Source organism: Phoca vitulina, unplaced genomic scaffold, assembly GCF_004348235.1.
Source record: "Phoca vitulina isolate PV1807 unplaced genomic scaffold, GSC_HSeal_1.0 scaffold79, whole genome shotgun sequence".
Lineage (NCBI taxonomy): Eukaryota > Metazoa > Chordata > Mammalia > Carnivora > Phocidae > Phoca > Phoca vitulina.
This window is the reverse complement of record NW_022589782.1, coordinates 4,480,002-4,496,213: the sequence shown is the minus strand read 5'-3', so window position 1 is coordinate 4,496,213 and position 16,212 is coordinate 4,480,002. Positions and strand designations below refer to the sequence as shown.

The following is a 16,212-nucleotide window of genomic DNA, read 5'->3' as shown; positions in this document are numbered from 1 at the left end:
TCCTATCCAAGCCATCATGTTTGGGGATCTCTCTGTTACAACAGCATACAGACATGGTAGGTGTTCTGCCTATCTCCCCACAGCCCACCGGAGAGTTCACCTGTACATGCTGATGGTTTCCTGACTCTGCCTGAGAGGGTTCTCCGCTTGGGGCTGGGCTGGCCTCTGTGTGGGCAGGCCAGGAAGACCAGGGAGTTACTGCCCCAGGAGTGGTTGGGCGAAGACCCCTGCTGCTTTGTCTCTCAGTGGAACAATTCTGAGGCATAGTCTGTGGAACCTCTCAGAGGATCCCTGGTGGGACTGAGCCCCAAACGGCCACCTCTACTCATCAACATCTGCTTTCTTGGCTTTCTACTCTTCTCTCACTTTCCCAGTCCCTCACCCTGTTTCCTGGGAATATCTCCAAAAACAAGCTACTTATACCAAATCCTTGTCTTGGAGTTTGCTTTTTTTTTGGGGGGGGGTACCTAAACTAAGAGAAGCAGCTGGGCCGTACCTTAACAAATACATAAAATATGTAAGTAAGTACTGGAAAGCAGCAAGAAAATGGTAAAACAACTCAAATAAAAACGGCAAAGGATAATTGTAAGCAACTCACAATAGAGGAAAGACAATTGGCCAATAAACACATAAGATGTTCATCACTAGGAACTGGCCAGTGGTAATTAAGATAGCCCAGCATAGTAATTGAGAACACCAACTGAGTCTTAGTCCAGTGGTCTGAGTTTGAATCAGGGCTCTAATACTTTCTAGCTCTATGTCCCTAGGAAAATTATATAACTTCTCTGTGCCTCTATTTCCTCATCTATAAAAGTGGTATAATAATAATAATAATAATAATAACAATAATAATAATAATACTTCTCTCACTGAGTTCCTATAAAGATTAAATGATAAATACTTAAAAAATTTTTAAGTGCTTAGAACAGTACCTGGAACACAGGTATCACTATGTAAATGTCTGTTAAGCAAATAAATAAATAAAACGTCATTTCATCCATCAGAATGGTAAATACTAAAGGAACTGATCTATTAAATGTTGGCAAGGGTTTGGAGAGACAGACTCGCTCAGATATTTGTGGCTGAAGAGCAATTTAATAGTATTTATTAAAATTAAAATGCCTATATGTTCTTTGGCTCGGGAATTCTATGTCATGTGGCTGCCCTAGAAAAATACACCTACTTGTGTGTAATGAACCTCATTCAGGTATTTCCACTGCAGCATTGTTTGTAATAGCAAAAACTGAAATGAACTTAAATGTTGAGCAATAGAACAGTAACAATGCAAACTGGCCCTTGGGCTAAATCTGTCCTGCAGGTATGTTCTGCTTAGTCTGAACAGTGTTTTAAAATCCTGGATTAGGGGCGCCGGGGTGGCTCAGTCGTTAAGCGTCTGCCTTCGGCTCAGGTCATGATCCCAGGGTCCTGGGACTGAGCCCTGCATGAGGCTCCCTGCTCGCTGCGGAGCCTGCTTCTCCCTCTCCCACTCCCCCTGCTTGTGTTCCCTCTCTCGCTGTGTCTCTGTCAAATAAATAAAATCTTTAAAAAATAAAATAAAATTAAGAATCCTGGATTAGTTGCCAACATTACAAAAATTAGATTTACGTTATAAAAATCCAGATTTTCAAATACCCTTAAAACACTGGGATTCAAAGGGTGCCTGGGTGGCTCAGTTGGTTGAGTGTCCCTCTCTTGGTTTCAGCTCAGATCATGATCTCGGGGCCCCGCGTCGGGTTCTATCAGCTTGAAGTATGCTTGAGATTCTCTCTCTCCCTCTGCCTCTCCCCTCACTTGCTCGCTCTTTCTCTGTCTCTAAAATAAAATCTTTAAAAAAAACACAAAAAACACTGGAATTCAAGTTAACAATCCTGTGGTCTGCGGAAATAGCTATTTCTGCTCACAACAAGATACCCCTGCTCCACGTTGTCACTTTACTTACTACCTGCAGAGCCCCTGTAGGCAGTGGAATGTGGGGCCCTGGCAGATGAGCTGTGGCTCAGCTATGTAATGAAATGTCTATAATGAGGTAAAAACAATATAGTAGATACACATGTGGAAAGATCACCAAGACTGAAAAAGAAAAAAACAAAAAAGGAAGATGGAGGACCATTATGTATGATGCCATTTCTGCAAACAACAACAAATTATATATTTGTATATATACACTAGAATGTAAACTATAAAGTTCAGGAATTTTTGTTTTATTGCTGTGTTCCCCGTGCCTAGAATAGCCTGGCATACACTGGGTACTCAGTATGTATCTGTTGAATATTTATGAATAAATGTATAAAAGAATTTTGGGAGGACACATAGTGAATAAGTGATTAATTTTGTCAAGGGACTGGGATTTGGGGATGGTGTTCAAGGAACTGTTTTGTATAGTTTGATTTTTTTTTTTTACAAGAACATAGTGTTGTAGTACTTGTGTACATTTAAAAACAATTAGACAACCCAGCACAAAATGCCATAGGTGATCAAATCCAGATTCAAAGTTAAGTCTCAACTGAAACCATCCGGAGAAAAATGAATGGGGACAAAAATAAAGTTCTGCATTTATGAGCCAAAAAAAAGTAACCCAAAATACTTAACCACCAGCTCAGAATTAATCAGCAGGGTGATGAGTCAGCTGGAGACACTGATGTGATCCAGCCCACTCTGGATGTGGGATGAGGTTCCATCCATAACCACAGTCTTCCCTGGTGACCTCACAGCTTCTGATTTCAGGCTTTTGTTTTTTCAATTCTGTGTCCACGAGTTCATGAAGGCTTTGCACACCATGTACCAGAAGGCGCCCAGCTTGTAAGTTTCTTAAAAAGGAAAAAGAGAAGGAATCAAGAAGCTGGGGTAGGTCGCAAAGACAAAAAAGGAGAAGAGCTTGAAAGCCAGTGTTTGGAGATCAGACGGTTCCCCTCAAAGGGAAGACAAGCCTGATAGATTTTCAGAGGCATCAAGAATAGACTGGTCTCCGCGGATTCAGAGGTGTTCGGAGCAAAGGAACACCCCACAGGGGACTTCTCAATGCTATGTTTGGAAGCAGCTCTTCTCACCCCAGGTTCAACTGTCATTAAACAGCCTTCCTTCTTATCCTCCAGGTTTGGAGTCAAGCAATTGTCACTGTTCCCAGGGGCGGGATGTTCAGAGCTGTTCCGAGACAGCAGGAGCAAAGACACTGGAACGGGTCGGACGGATCCCAACGGTGTGGTTAGCAGAAAGCAAAGCAAGGAGCCCCAAGTGTCCCGCCATGGGCCAGCCGGGGTCCCCGCTTGGCTCGGCCCGCTTTACAACGCCCGCACTGACTTAGGACGGTCTTTTTGTAAGATTTTCTGGCAACTGTGCTCCAAGGCTCGATTTTCGGCCCCCAGACCCGACCACTACCTCTGAAGCGGCCAAGGCGCGGAGCTAGAGACACCAGCAGAGCGCGAACACCAGCCGCGAGCCCCGCCCCCAGCTGCCGCCCGCCCTTCCGCCCGCCCCTTCCGCCGGAAGCCGGCCTGGCTGCCAGCGTCGCGTGCTATCGTCACAGGCCCGCCGGAAGTGTAAAGAAGCGCTCTGAAGGCGCCGCCTGGGAGCGGCTGGCGGTTGGCCATCCCGGCGGTAAGGCCGCCTCCGAGGGATTTTTTGGCACCCACTGGCCCAGGGGCGTCTGTCTCCTTGTCTGATCCGCCCTTCCGCCTTGCGTGTGTGTGTGTGTGGGGGGCGTCGCAGCCCCGCCTCCACCCCGCCGGGTGCTCAGGCACCCACCGTATTCCCTCCGCGCCTTCTGCACCCCGTCCCCCACCCAGGGTCCCGGCCCCCGGGGAAAGCTCCGGCGAGGTCCGTCCGCCGGGACCCTCAGATGGTGTGGCCTCGGATAAGCCTTTCTGTCTGGTGGCCAGCGTGGGCACCTCAGGGATTAGGGATGGGAACTGGGACCCCAGGCTCCTGGCTTAATCTTCCCCGTTAGCTTTTCCTCCCGAAATCCTATAACCCCGTTCACCCCGCGGGATCTCAGCATCCCTCAACTTTCAAATTATTTTTCACAGTTTATACCGCCCCTGACTCCCACCCTGTTTTATTGTATGAGTGTTTTATCGATGTCTCTGCAGCCAGATCCAGCCTTCTAGAAGAACCATGCCTCCTGCAGCTTTGGGTGGCACCCGATGTGCCAGGCACACGCCGCCGCACAGGAGGAGATGCCGTTTGAATTCTCCGTGAATGTTGGGAGGAGGAATGCCCGAGCTGCCGCTAGAAAACTATCCAAACGAGAAATACGTAGGCCGGGGACCCTGAATCACCTCGTGAGAATCGCTGCTCTTTGTTTCCTCTGTCTTATCTCGTGAATAGTTTGTAGTCTGGTTATCTCATTTGGAAGTCCGGCCCGGAATCCTATCTGCCAAGGCCAAAAGTAACCGTTTCCAGTTAATACAGACCTGTGTGTTGACTCTGATCCCCGTGGGTGATCCACGATTGTTGTGGGAGTGAGTCCCTCCCCCCCCCACTGCCTCTGGGGGATGCTTGTTCCAGTAGCATTGTCAGCAGATTCTTTTGGGTACATTCTGTGTCAGTATCTACCGGGGTTTATATTTAAGTAAGTACAAAGATGATTTGTTGCTGGTGGGAGGGAAGATGTATGCATTTTGCGTATTTTCCATTTTAAATTTTTGGAATTTGCAGGCAGGAGATGCCCTAAATAAATCACAGTGGTTTGATTAGGAAGCTCTTGAAGGAGAGAGAACTCAGGACCATCTGGGAGGCCTCAGCACAAAGCAGTGTATGCATAAGGGCTGATGAATTCTGTTTGGGGAGCTGTTTACGGAGTTGATGTCTGAGAATACGCACCATGGAACATATCCCTCGGTAGTAGTCACACTCTTTCTGTTTCTTTGTAGCACCAGGATGGACTTCTTGGTTCTCTTCTTGTTCTACCTGGCTTTGGTGCTCATTGGTGTTGTTATGATATGCATCTGCTCGAAAACCCATTACCTGAAAGGCCTGGTCAGAGGGGGAGCACAGGTAATGATGCTTAGAGACCACTGGATTTTGACTACCACCAGTCTAAAAGCTCATCAGTTCCCTGACGGAACAAAAAAGAGATGCCATTTTTATTATTTGTTCACTTCTTTCGTTTATGGTAGTTATGGTACATTCAAAAGTCTCTGTTTTTTGTTAATGTTGAAAGTAATCTTGTGATGTTGCTTTGAGAGAAGATAACGTTCTCAAGGTTGGCTATTTTTTCTTTGAATTTGATGCCTGTACTTGGGCCCAGATGTGAGCAATGTCTGCCTGGAGGGGCCTGATGGGTGGAACGGGGGGCTGTATGACTAGGGAGCTGAGCATCAGGCTGCCCACACTCCTTCAGGGGTCAAAGTGAGCAGAATTGGGGTCAGCAGCCTTTGGGAAGGGGTGGACTTGGGAGTGACCTGGGCTAATGCCCAGTGATTGCAGATGGACTCTGGAACCTAGGATTGAACCCAAGGCAGGGAAAGGAGTGGAGTTCACATTAACATTACCTAATCCAGCCCCTCTGCTCTCCTCCCTTTGCCTGAAGACCCTGACATGGTGCTTTCTTTGGAGCTAGGGTGGAAAGGGAGGAGCTGGTATCAAGGGAAGACTAGCTGAGGGAAACCCTGCATTTTATTCTCTCTTAAATCTCTTCTCTGTCCGTATGCAGAAACACAAATCCCCAGGATCGCCAGCTAAAGTGAAGCATCTAATTTGTTTGGGAGTGGGGGGAATGAGAAATGACATTGAATCCTTCTCTTTTGTTTTAGATAATTTCCTATATAATTCCAGAATGCCTTCAGAGAGCAGTGCTAAAATTGCTTCATTATCTCTTCCATACACGGTATTTATAGTTCAGAGTTTAAATACTATCTTCTTTTTGGGGCGTCCGGGGTGGCTCAGTCGGTTAAGTGACCAAACTGTTGGTTTCGGCTCAGGTCGTGATCTCAGGGTCATGAGATTGACTCCCAAGTCGGGCTCCTTGCCAGGCATGGGGCCTGCTTAAGATTCTCTCTCTCCTCTCTCCCTCTTTTCGGCCCCTTCCCCTGCTCGTGCACTCTCTCTCTCCTCCCCCCAATAAATAAATAAAATCTTTAAAAAAATAATAAAAATATAAATATTATCTTCTTTTCTGTTTTGATTATTAATTGTTGCTGTCCCCTAGCTTCAGGATGCTCCTTGTTGGTTTCCAGCCGTAGTTCGGGGAAGGAGGCTGGAAAGGATCAAGAGTCCTGGGTTCAGGACCTCTGCTCATAAATAATCTGCCTTTTATTTCTGGAGTTTTCACAGAAATATTTAAAGAGTGGCAATATTACATGCATTTCTATAAAAAGAGATACATCCTGATACCTCAATCCCCAAAAAAGATAATAGGGGCACCTGGGTGGCTCATTCGGTTGAGCCATTCAGCTCTTGATTTCGGTTCAGGTCATGATCTTGGGGTTGTGGGATTGAACCCCACTTTGAGCTCCTGGCTCAGCGCGGAGTCTGCTTGAGATTCTCTCTCTCCCTCTGCCCCTCCCCCTGCTCTTATGCGCTTGTGCTCTCTCTCGGAATAATTAAAATCCTAAAAAATAAAGTTAATAATAATAGATAATATCTATTGAGTACTGAGTATTTCGAGGCACTGTGAGAACTGTCTCATATTGTCTCTTACGTAATACTTGCTATTATCTCAAGCCCAAAGGAAGTGGTTGGCCCTGGGTTAACTTTAGTATGACATGATTTCTTCATGGAGAAGGCCTTGTGAACAAGCCACGTGCCTTTTTCCTTTCAGAAACCACACCTTCATTCTCCTGCACCTCATCTTGCAAGGGATGGTTTACAGTGAATACACCTGGGAAATATTTGACTACTGTCAAGAGCTGGAGTTCTCCTTGCATTACCTTCTTCTGCCCTATCTGCTGCTGATTGTAAACCTCGTGTTTTTCATTCTCAGCTGTGTGAGCAACCCTGGTAAGTTGAGGCTCTTAGTATGGAGACTGGCAACAACTCAACCGTCCGTCTTACAGTGTTACAGACTAGTGATCCCCCTGGGGACTTTGTAAAAGATGTGATACGCAGTGTTATCATCTTCTCATTGTGATTGTCTTCTAATTTTATTTTTTTCTTCTTTGACCCATGGCTTATTTAGAACTACTTAAAATTTTCTATATACTTTTTTAGTTTATTTTTTGATGCTTTCACTAATTGTGTTATATAGAGAGTTTGTGGTCTCTATGGCACTGTTTCTTTAAAAAATTTTATTGATATTTGCATCACGCCCGGTTATGTGTTGTTTTTTAAGTGATCTGTGTGGGCTTGGAAGTATATATTTTTTAGTTCTTGGGTGTAGACAGCATGTGAGTCCATTAAATTAAGTTTGTTAATTATGTTCAAATCTTTTATATTCACATTAATTTTTTTGTTTACAATAACTGAGAGAGGTATGTTATCTCATTCTGATGATAGATTTGAGGTTTCTCCTTACAGTCAGTTTTGGCTTTACTTATTTTGAAGCTATTTTATATGTGTATGTATGTGTAGGTGTATATAATAGTTATGTATATATTTGTATTATATGCATTCAAGTTTAGAATTGGTATTCTCTTTTCCTTGAATCTTTTTCAAGATATAATGAGCCTCTTTGTCACTAGTAATGCTCTTTGCCTTCAATTCTCTTTTGTCTGATGTTAATATTATTACACTTTTTTTTTTTAAGAGGGAGAGAGGGTTGGGGAAGAAGTGGAAAGGGTGAGGGAGAGGGAGAGAGAGGATCTTAAGCAGGCTCAATGCCCAGCACAGAGCTGAACGCAAGGCTCGATCTCACAACCCTGAGACCATGACCTGAGCTGGTATCAGGAGTCGGATGCTTAACCGACTGAGCCACCCAGGTGCCCGTTACCCTTTTTTTGATTCATGTTTGCTTGGTATCTTTTTTCCATGCCTTTACTTTTAAGCTTTTCTATCCTTGAAGCACCAGCTGTCCATCAACTGACGAATAGGTGAATGTGATGTGCCTATTCAATGGAACAGTATTTGGCAACAGGAAGGAACGAAGGAGTGATATGTGCTAGAACATAGAGGAACCTTGAAAAACTATGCTAAGTGAAAGAAGGCAGATACAAAAGACCACAAGTTGTATGATTCCATTTATAAGAAATATCCAAACAAGGCAAATGCATGGAGACAGAAAATAGATTAATGATTGCCAAGGGCTGGGATTCGAGAGAAATGGGGGGTGACTGCTAAGGGTTTCTTTCTGAAGTGATAGAAATGTTCTAAAATTGATGGCAGTGATGGTTGCCTAACTCTGTGAATGTACTAAAAACTATTGAATTGTGCACTTTAAATGGGTGAATTGGGCTTATGAATTGTATCTCAGTAAAGCTGTTTATTTTTAGATGAGTTCTTTAGAATATTAAACATGCAAGTTTTAGTTGCACTTTTTCAGGACAGATTTTGTGAACGTTCGGTCCACCGGATTGCTTGAAACCGACATTTGTCCTTATGTTTTTCAGGTACCATAACAAAAGCAAACGAGTTATTATTTCTTCAAGTTTATGAATTCGATGAAGTGATGTTCTCAAAGAATACGAAGTGCTCGACTTGCAATTTAAGGAAACCGGCGCGATCCAAGCACTGCAGTAAGTTTGGCTTTGGTGCCCCCAGCTCTGTCCTTGTATGGCAGACATGTGGGCCTTGTGGTAAGGGAATGTTACGGAAATCCAGAAGCAGGGTCATTTGTCTCCCAGACAGGGGGCAGCCACTGCTCGTAGAGGCCAGAGAGTGGTTTCTTTCAGATGACTGCAGGTGAGCTCTTTTTTTTTTTTAATTTTATTTATTTATTAGAGAGAGAGAAGGAGTGGGGGGAGGGGCAGAGGGAGAGGGTGAAGCTGACTTCCCGCTGAGCAGGAAGCCCAACGTAGGACCCTGAGATCATGACCTGAGCCGAAGGCAGACGCTTAACCGACTGAGCCACCCAGGCGGCCCTGGAGGTGAGGCTCTTAATGTTCTTGTATAGTGGGCAACTCAGCCCTGGGCATAACAGCCCTTCCTCTGCCACGTGGCAGGCCATGTTGCCCAACAGGAATTTCTGTGGGCTCTTGTGTTTGCAGATTTCAGTCGTGGCAGAGCCTACTCTTCTGGGGAATAACCAAGATTCTAGACCAGTGCTGTCCAACAAAAATATAATGTGAGCCACATATGTGATTTAAATTTTCTAGTAGCCACATTACAAAAGTGAAATGAAGGAACATTAAATTTAATGATATATTTTATTTAACCTAACATATCTAAAATATTTTAATGTGTAGTCAATATAAAAAATCATTCATGGATAGTTTATATTCTCTTTTTCTTACTAAGTCTTTGAAATCTGGGATATATTTTCCATTTACAGCACATCTCAGTTGAGACACTAAATTTTCCTTGGAAATACTTGATCTATATTTAGATTTCACAAAATTTGCAGTTGGAAGAGCAGATTCACATACCCAAGTTATTCCAGAAATTCTTAAACGTTTTTTAATAACTGAATCAGTACCAAAAATCATTGTCCTTTAATGCCCACATATGGTTCACCTTTATCAGAAGAATTGATTTGACTTTAAAGCATCAGTTTTAAAATTATGTCTGTTCAAGTATTGCTCACATCGAACTTAAAGGAGCATTGCATAAATTGAAAAACTACGCTGATTTTATCAATATCAACAGAATATTCTTTCAAATTTTTCTTGTAGCCACATTTCAAGGGCTTAATACCCACCTGTGGCTCGTGGCCACTTGTACTGGACCCTGCGGTTGTAATGGCTCGGTGATAGCAGCTGCCATTTCTTTCAGCTCATACTGCCAAGAGTTTGTGAAAATCTCCACGGATGTGCTTGGTCTCATTGTTCCATCAAGGACTAAGTCAGGCTTGTGGCTTTCCCCTTTCTGTGCAGGTGTGTGTAACAGGTGTGTGCACCGCTTTGACCATCACTGCGTTTGGGTGAACAACTGTATCGGGGCCTGGAACGCCAGGTACTTCCTCCTCTACCTCTTGACATTGACGGCCTCAGCTGCCACCGTGGCTGTTGTGAGCTCTGTGTTTTTGGTCCAGTTGGTGGTGGCGTCCGACTTGTATCTGGAGACTTACGTTGATGCCCTTGGACACTTCCAGGTTATTGACATTGTCTTTCTTATTCAGGTAATTAATATTCAGGTAATTATGTTGTAGGGTGTATGTTTCTGACTTCAGGTTTCAAAATTGGAAGAAGGACATTTTCCTAGTCAAAAGATGAAGCTGTTCCTTTTTCAAAAATTAACATATAATTTTTAAATTTTTAATTATTTAAGATTTTATTTATTTGAGAGAAAGAGAGCGTGCGCATGCACACGTGTGAACAAGGGGAGGGGCAGAGGGAGAATCGGATGCTTAACCGACTGAGCCAACCAGGCACCCCAATATATAATTTTTTTAGTTGATATATAATACATATACCATAAAACTCATCCTTTTTAAGTTTATTTATTTATTTTTTTAGTAATCTTTGTACTCAGCGTGGGACTTAAACTCATGACCCTAAGATCAAGAGTCACATGCTCTTCCTGCTAAGCCAACCAGCTGCCCCTAAAATTCATCCTTTTAAAGTGTACAGTCTAGTGGTTCAGAGTTGTTTAACCTCCACCACCATCTAATTTCAGAACACTTCATCACCCCCAAAATAAACTCTTGTCTATCAGCAGTCATTCCCCATTCCTGTCTTTCCTGGCAACCACTAATCTGCCTTCTGTCTTTTATTTTGCCTTTTCTGGGCATTTCACATAAATGGAATTGTACAATCTGTGGCCTTTTGGACTGGCTTCTTTTTCTTAGCATAATGTGTTCAAGGTTCGTCCATATGTGTCATATGTAAGAACCCATTGCCTAATACAAAGGTCATGAAGATTTACACTTACATATTCTTCTAAGTGTTTCTATAGATTTAGCTCTTACATTTAGGTCTTTGATCCTTTTTGAGTCCATTTTTGTATGTGCTGTAGGGTTGGGCTCTAACTTGATACTTTTAGCATGTGGATATCCAGATGTCCCAGCATCTTTTGTTGAAAAGACCCTTCTTTGCTCATTGAATTGTTTTGGCACCTTGCCAAAATTAATTTACAATAATGTAGAGTTCTTTTAAAAACTCATTTGATGACTAAAAGATTTCTACTGCATTTATGGGAAGTAGCTTATGAGCAGTCACTATTTTAGGTAACTGCTTACTTCTTGAGTGGTTTTTTCCTTTGGTTTCAAAGAAAATAAAATGCCATGAACAAGTGGGATGTAGTCCATAAATGCAAGGTTGGTTCAATATTAGGAAATTGATTAATATTTTATACAACATTATTAAATAGAACAATGACATGATTATTTCTCTAGATGCTGAAAAGCGTTTCACAGAATTCAACATCCATTCTAATAAAAGCACTCAGAAAATAGGAATGGAAGGATACTGTCTTAATATGATAAAATACACAGTCTTAAAGCCAGTATTTTTTTTTTAATTTATTTTGAAATAATTACAGTTTTACAGGAGATTACAAAGAAACACACAGGAAGCCTATGTGCTCTTAAGTGCCTCCCCCTTCCAGCATCCCCATACAATCACAGCTCATGGCCAAAACCAAGCAATTGACATTGGCACAATCCCCAGAGCCAGTTCAGATTTCACCAGTTACATATGTGTTTATTTGTGGTGTGTGTGTGTAGCTCTGTGCAGTTTGTCACATGTGCAGCTGGGTACAAGCACCGCTACAGTCAACATGCTCTATTATCTGTTGTCAGAGACTTCCTGGTGTTACCCCTCATGGCCACAGCTTCCTCCCCACATCCCTAATGCCTGGCACCCCTGTTCGCTCCTCCACCTCTGTTACTATGTTATTTCATAGTTGTTACATAAATGGATCATACAGTATCTTTTTGAGGTTGGTTTCTTCACTAGTGCAATTTCTTGAGATCCATGTGAGTGGTTGCATGGGTCTAGGGTTCCTTCCTTTTTACTGCTGTATAGTATTCCACATTGTTTAACCATTCACCCTTTGAAGGACCCTGCAAAAGGCTGCATTGAACATTCCCATTTACAAGTTCCTGTGTGATGATCTTTCTTCACTATGATCATTGGGTTGATGATAAGTCCATTTTAGGTCTTGGAAAGGACCACCATAGTCTTTTTCCAGAGTGCTTGTACCATTATATATCCTCACCAGTGATGGGAGAGGTACTGGTTTCTCTGCATCCTTGTCAGCACTTAATGTTATCACTATTTTTCATTTTAGCCATTCTGATAGGTGTGTAGCGATAACCTTGTTGTTTCAACCTTGAGTAGTTTTGCTCTTAAAATTTTTTTCAATTATGGGGCTCCTGGGTGGCTTAGTCGGTTAAGTATCCGATTCTTGATTTCTGCTCAGGTTGTGATCTCGGGGTTGTGGGACCGAGCCCCATGTTCGGCTCATAAATTGGAGACATCATGTTGCTTTGCCCCTAAATACTTGAACATGCATTTTTTTTTTTATATTTTTATTTTAAGATTTAATTTATTTAACAGAGAGACAGAGGCAGGCAGAGGGAGAAGCAGGCCCCTTGCTGAGCAAGGAGCCAGATGTGGGACTCGATACCAGGACCCTGGGATCATGACCTGAGCCGAAGGCAGACGCTTAACCGACTGAGCCACCCAGGCGTCCCTTGAACATGCATTTTTAAAGAATGTCAACCTTCTCCTACATAACTACAATTATGTTATCTCACCTAAAAAAAGTAATAATAAATCTATGTAATAAACATAAGATATGTAATAAATGCATAATAAATCATCTAGTCCATATTCAAATTTCCCGTTTTTCTTTTTTTTTTTTTCATTTTTTTCAAATGTATCTTTTATAGCTTTTTTACCTCCTTGAACCAGAATCCACTTCATTGTTAGGCATTGCATTTGAATGTTGTCTTTTTAGTCTCTCTGTCGAAAATAATGCCCCCACTTATTTTCATGAAATTGACATTTAGTAGTTTAGTTGTCTTTTAGAATGTCCCTTATTCTAAGTTTGTCTTTTTCCTACTTCTGTCAACTGATTTTCCTCTATTCCTTCATATTACTGTGAATTGGAAGTTAGTTCTAGAGCCCTGATTAGATTCAGGTTAACTATTTTTGGCAAGAGTGCTTCCTGGGTAGGGATGTGTATTTCATGTTGCTTCCCATCATGTAGAACATAGGACCAGTGATACCCAGCTCTCTCCATGGGTAAAGTGCATTTTCCCCTTTGCAGTGTATATGGTTTTGTTTTTGTACTTAGGACTTTCTGTAGGATAGATTCCAAAAAAATATGTACTGGATCAGAGATTATTGACATTTATAAATCTTTTGATTTTAATATACATTGTCAGATTGCTTTTTAAAACTTTGTGCCTAGAGTGATTTGTCAGTGTTCCATTTTGCGTCAGAGCAGACATTGAGGATGCCCAGTGGCAGCAGGTGCTTCTAGTTTGGTAGGAAAATACAGTGTATCCTTTTTAAAAATTATATTTCTTTCATTACTTTCTATTACTTTTCTTGTTAGTCATTTGTAGATCTTTTATGAATTATGTCCTTCAACTGTTTACTTATTTGATACTAGAATTACTTTTGATTTGAGATCATATAATAATGATAGTTTATTCTTATATTTGTTTTTTATTTGTGTATCTTTTTTGTATAAAAAAATTTAGACATCCTTTCTCATCAGATATCTCTTTTCTTTGTAACTTCAGTTAGAAAGTCTCCCCTGTCAAGAGATGCATCTACTTCTCTCTTACTCCTGACTTTCAAAAATACTGAACTCTTGGGGTGCCTGGGTGGCTTAGTTAGTTAAGCATCTGCCTTCAGCTCAGGTTATGATCTCAGGGTCCTGGGATCAAGCCCCACCTTGTCGGGCTCCCTGCTCAGTGGAGAGTCTGCTTCTCCTTCTCCCTCTGCCCCACCCCACTCGTGCTCTCTCTCTCTCAAGTAAATAAAGTATTTTTAAAAATACTGACCTCTTTCAAAATTCATTTTCTTTACTATAAAAAATAACATAAAAATTCAAGCAGTCCAGAAGTGTTTAAAATGAAAAGGCGGAGAAGCAGGGCAAGTGGGCATAGGTGGTCAAAGGCACTAACTCATATTTGAAAGATGAGTAAGTCCTGGGGATGTAATGTACAGCCTGAGACTGTAGTTAACAATACTGTGTTCTATACTTGACAGTTGCTAAGAGAGTGGGTTTTAAAAGTTCTCATCACAAAAAAACACTGTAACTATGTGTGGTGATGGATGTATTAACTAAGCTTGTTGTGATCATTTGCTGTATGTCATGTTGTACATCTTAAACTTTCACAATGTCCTGTCAATTATATCTCAGTAAAGCTGGGGGGGGGGGGGGAGAAGCATAAAATTTAAAACATCTTTAGAAAAAAATGAAAAGAGGGGCGCCTGGGTGGCTCAGTCATTAAGCGTCTGCCTTTGGCTCAGGTCATGATCCCAGGATCCTGGGATCTAGGCCCGCATCAGGCTCCCTGCTTAGCAAGAAGCCTGCTTCTCCCTCTCCCACTCCCCCTGCTTGTGTTCCCTCTCTCGCTGTCAAATAAATAAATAAAATCTTAAAAAAACAAAAGAAAAAAACGAGAGGAAAACTGGGAGTTCTCCCCCTCCCCTCCCAACAGCTTCACTCCCCATAGGCAACTATTTCTGTAGTTTGGTGTGTACATTTCAGGCTTCTTTCCTGTGCCTTTATATAGTCACACACCTTCATGGAGTCTTTTTGTTTTTACACGAATAAGATCCCATTGTGATTCTCTGCTCTTGTCTTTCGCATCCAGCAATATTTTATCAGTGTCTTTCCAAATCAGTACATAGAAATTGACCTCATTTTTACCGGCTCCTTATTATTCCAGAGTGTGACTCTCCCAGGGTTTTACTCTTGCTCATGAATGGACTTTTAACGTGTTTCTTTTAGGAAGAGGGGCTGTTAAAATCACTACAGTGAATACTCTTGTGCATGCATTTCTGTGGTCGTGTTGTGTTGAGAGAGAGACTGATCTTCTCTGTCCATCTGGACTTTATTTTGATGCATGAACTGAGATCTGTATTTATGTCTTTGTTTTACAAACAGCTAACTAGGAAAGCACCCCTCCTGAGTATCCTTTCCCTTTTCCTTTAATGTACACGTTTCATTTATCTCACTTGAAACTCTTGTACATATTCGGGTTTCCTCCTGGGCTGTTAGTCAGGGCCGTTTATGGTTTTGTTTTGTGTTTAGGCAGTCAGATGTGTATGGAGGTGGGTGAGCTGGGTGGGCAGCTCTTGCGTGTTTGTAGACCAGGCTGCGGCTGGTGGGTGCGACCCTTTCTTGTGTCCCAGCCTGGCTGCCTAACACGCTGTTTTTTCTTTACCCCCAGTACCTGTTCCTGACCTTCCCAAGGATTGTCTTCATGCTGGGCTTTGTCATCATGCTGAGCTTCCTCCTGGGGGGCTACCTGTGCTTTACTTTGTACCTGGCTGCCACCAACCAGACCACTAACGAGTGGTACAGAGGTGACTGGGCCTGGTGTCAGCATTGCCCCCACGTGGCCCGGCCGCCATCAGCAGAGCCCCAGGTCCACCGGAACATTCATTCCCATGGGCTTTGGAGCAACCTCAGGGAGATCTTCCTACCTGCCACTGCACATGATGAGAGAAAGAAGAACTAAGAATGGGAAGTGTTACTGCCACTTAAATATAGTATACATTTATTTATACATATAGCTACTTTCTAAGCATTGGTGTGGTGTTTTTTGGTTTCGGGGGTCTTTTTATCTGGCTTCTGCATGTTTATAAATCGGCTTTCAGTGGTTAAGGAAGGGGTGCCTGATCCTTACAGCTGCCATGCTAGATCCCGTGGTAGAAATTCCCCTTGTTCATCCTCTGTTCCCTCAGCCTGTTGGAACAGAGTATATCTCAAGTCCTGGTGCCAAGGGGATCAAAGATGACTTCTCAGAGGTTCCGCTAATCTTGGTCTCCCACTGTAGACTCTTGGCTCCTGACAGGAGGGGCCTTGACTGTGTCCCCTGATGTGCAGGAGAGTCTCAGTGAGGTGGGGTTGTGCCTGGCTGCACCCTCTTTGATGCCCTTTCCATCGCTCTCAGGGTAAGGCCTTGACTCTTCATCTCCTTAATCATGCCCAGCACCCTCACCCGGGCCCTCCTTGTAGCTGGCATGGGCCTTTTACAAGGCCCAGTCTTGTGCT

At 42.7% G+C, this 16,212-nt stretch overlaps 1 protein-coding gene across 4 annotated transcripts; it reads left to right on the top strand.

The window, feature by feature from the left end:
* Window positions 1-3,516: 3,516 nt before the first annotated feature.
* ZDHHC4 (zinc finger DHHC-type palmitoyltransferase 4) lies at window positions 3,517-15,745 on the top strand. Of its 4 annotated transcripts, XM_032394241.1 has the most exons (9): window positions 3,517-3,594; window positions 4,086-4,277; window positions 4,654-4,752; window positions 4,869-4,992; window positions 5,751-5,824; window positions 6,758-6,936; window positions 8,481-8,606; window positions 9,903-10,147; window positions 15,386-15,745. In XM_032394241.1, the coding sequence occupies exons 4-9, from the start codon at window positions 4,876-4,878 to the stop codon at window positions 15,674-15,676; spliced, it is 1,032 nt and encodes a 343-aa protein (XP_032250132.1). In that variant the 5' UTR covers window positions 3,517-3,594; window positions 4,086-4,277; window positions 4,654-4,752; window positions 4,869-4,875; the 3' UTR covers window positions 15,677-15,745. The 4 variants fall into 4 exon arrangements, with proteins under 4 accessions (XP_032250132.1, XP_032250131.1, XP_032250134.1 ...); XM_032394240.1 differs by lacking the exon at window positions 4,654-4,752; XM_032394243.1 differs by lacking the exon at window positions 4,654-4,752 and having other exon boundaries at window positions 9,903-10,120; window positions 15,386-15,739.
* The last annotated feature ends 467 nt before the right edge of the window (window positions 15,746-16,212 follow it).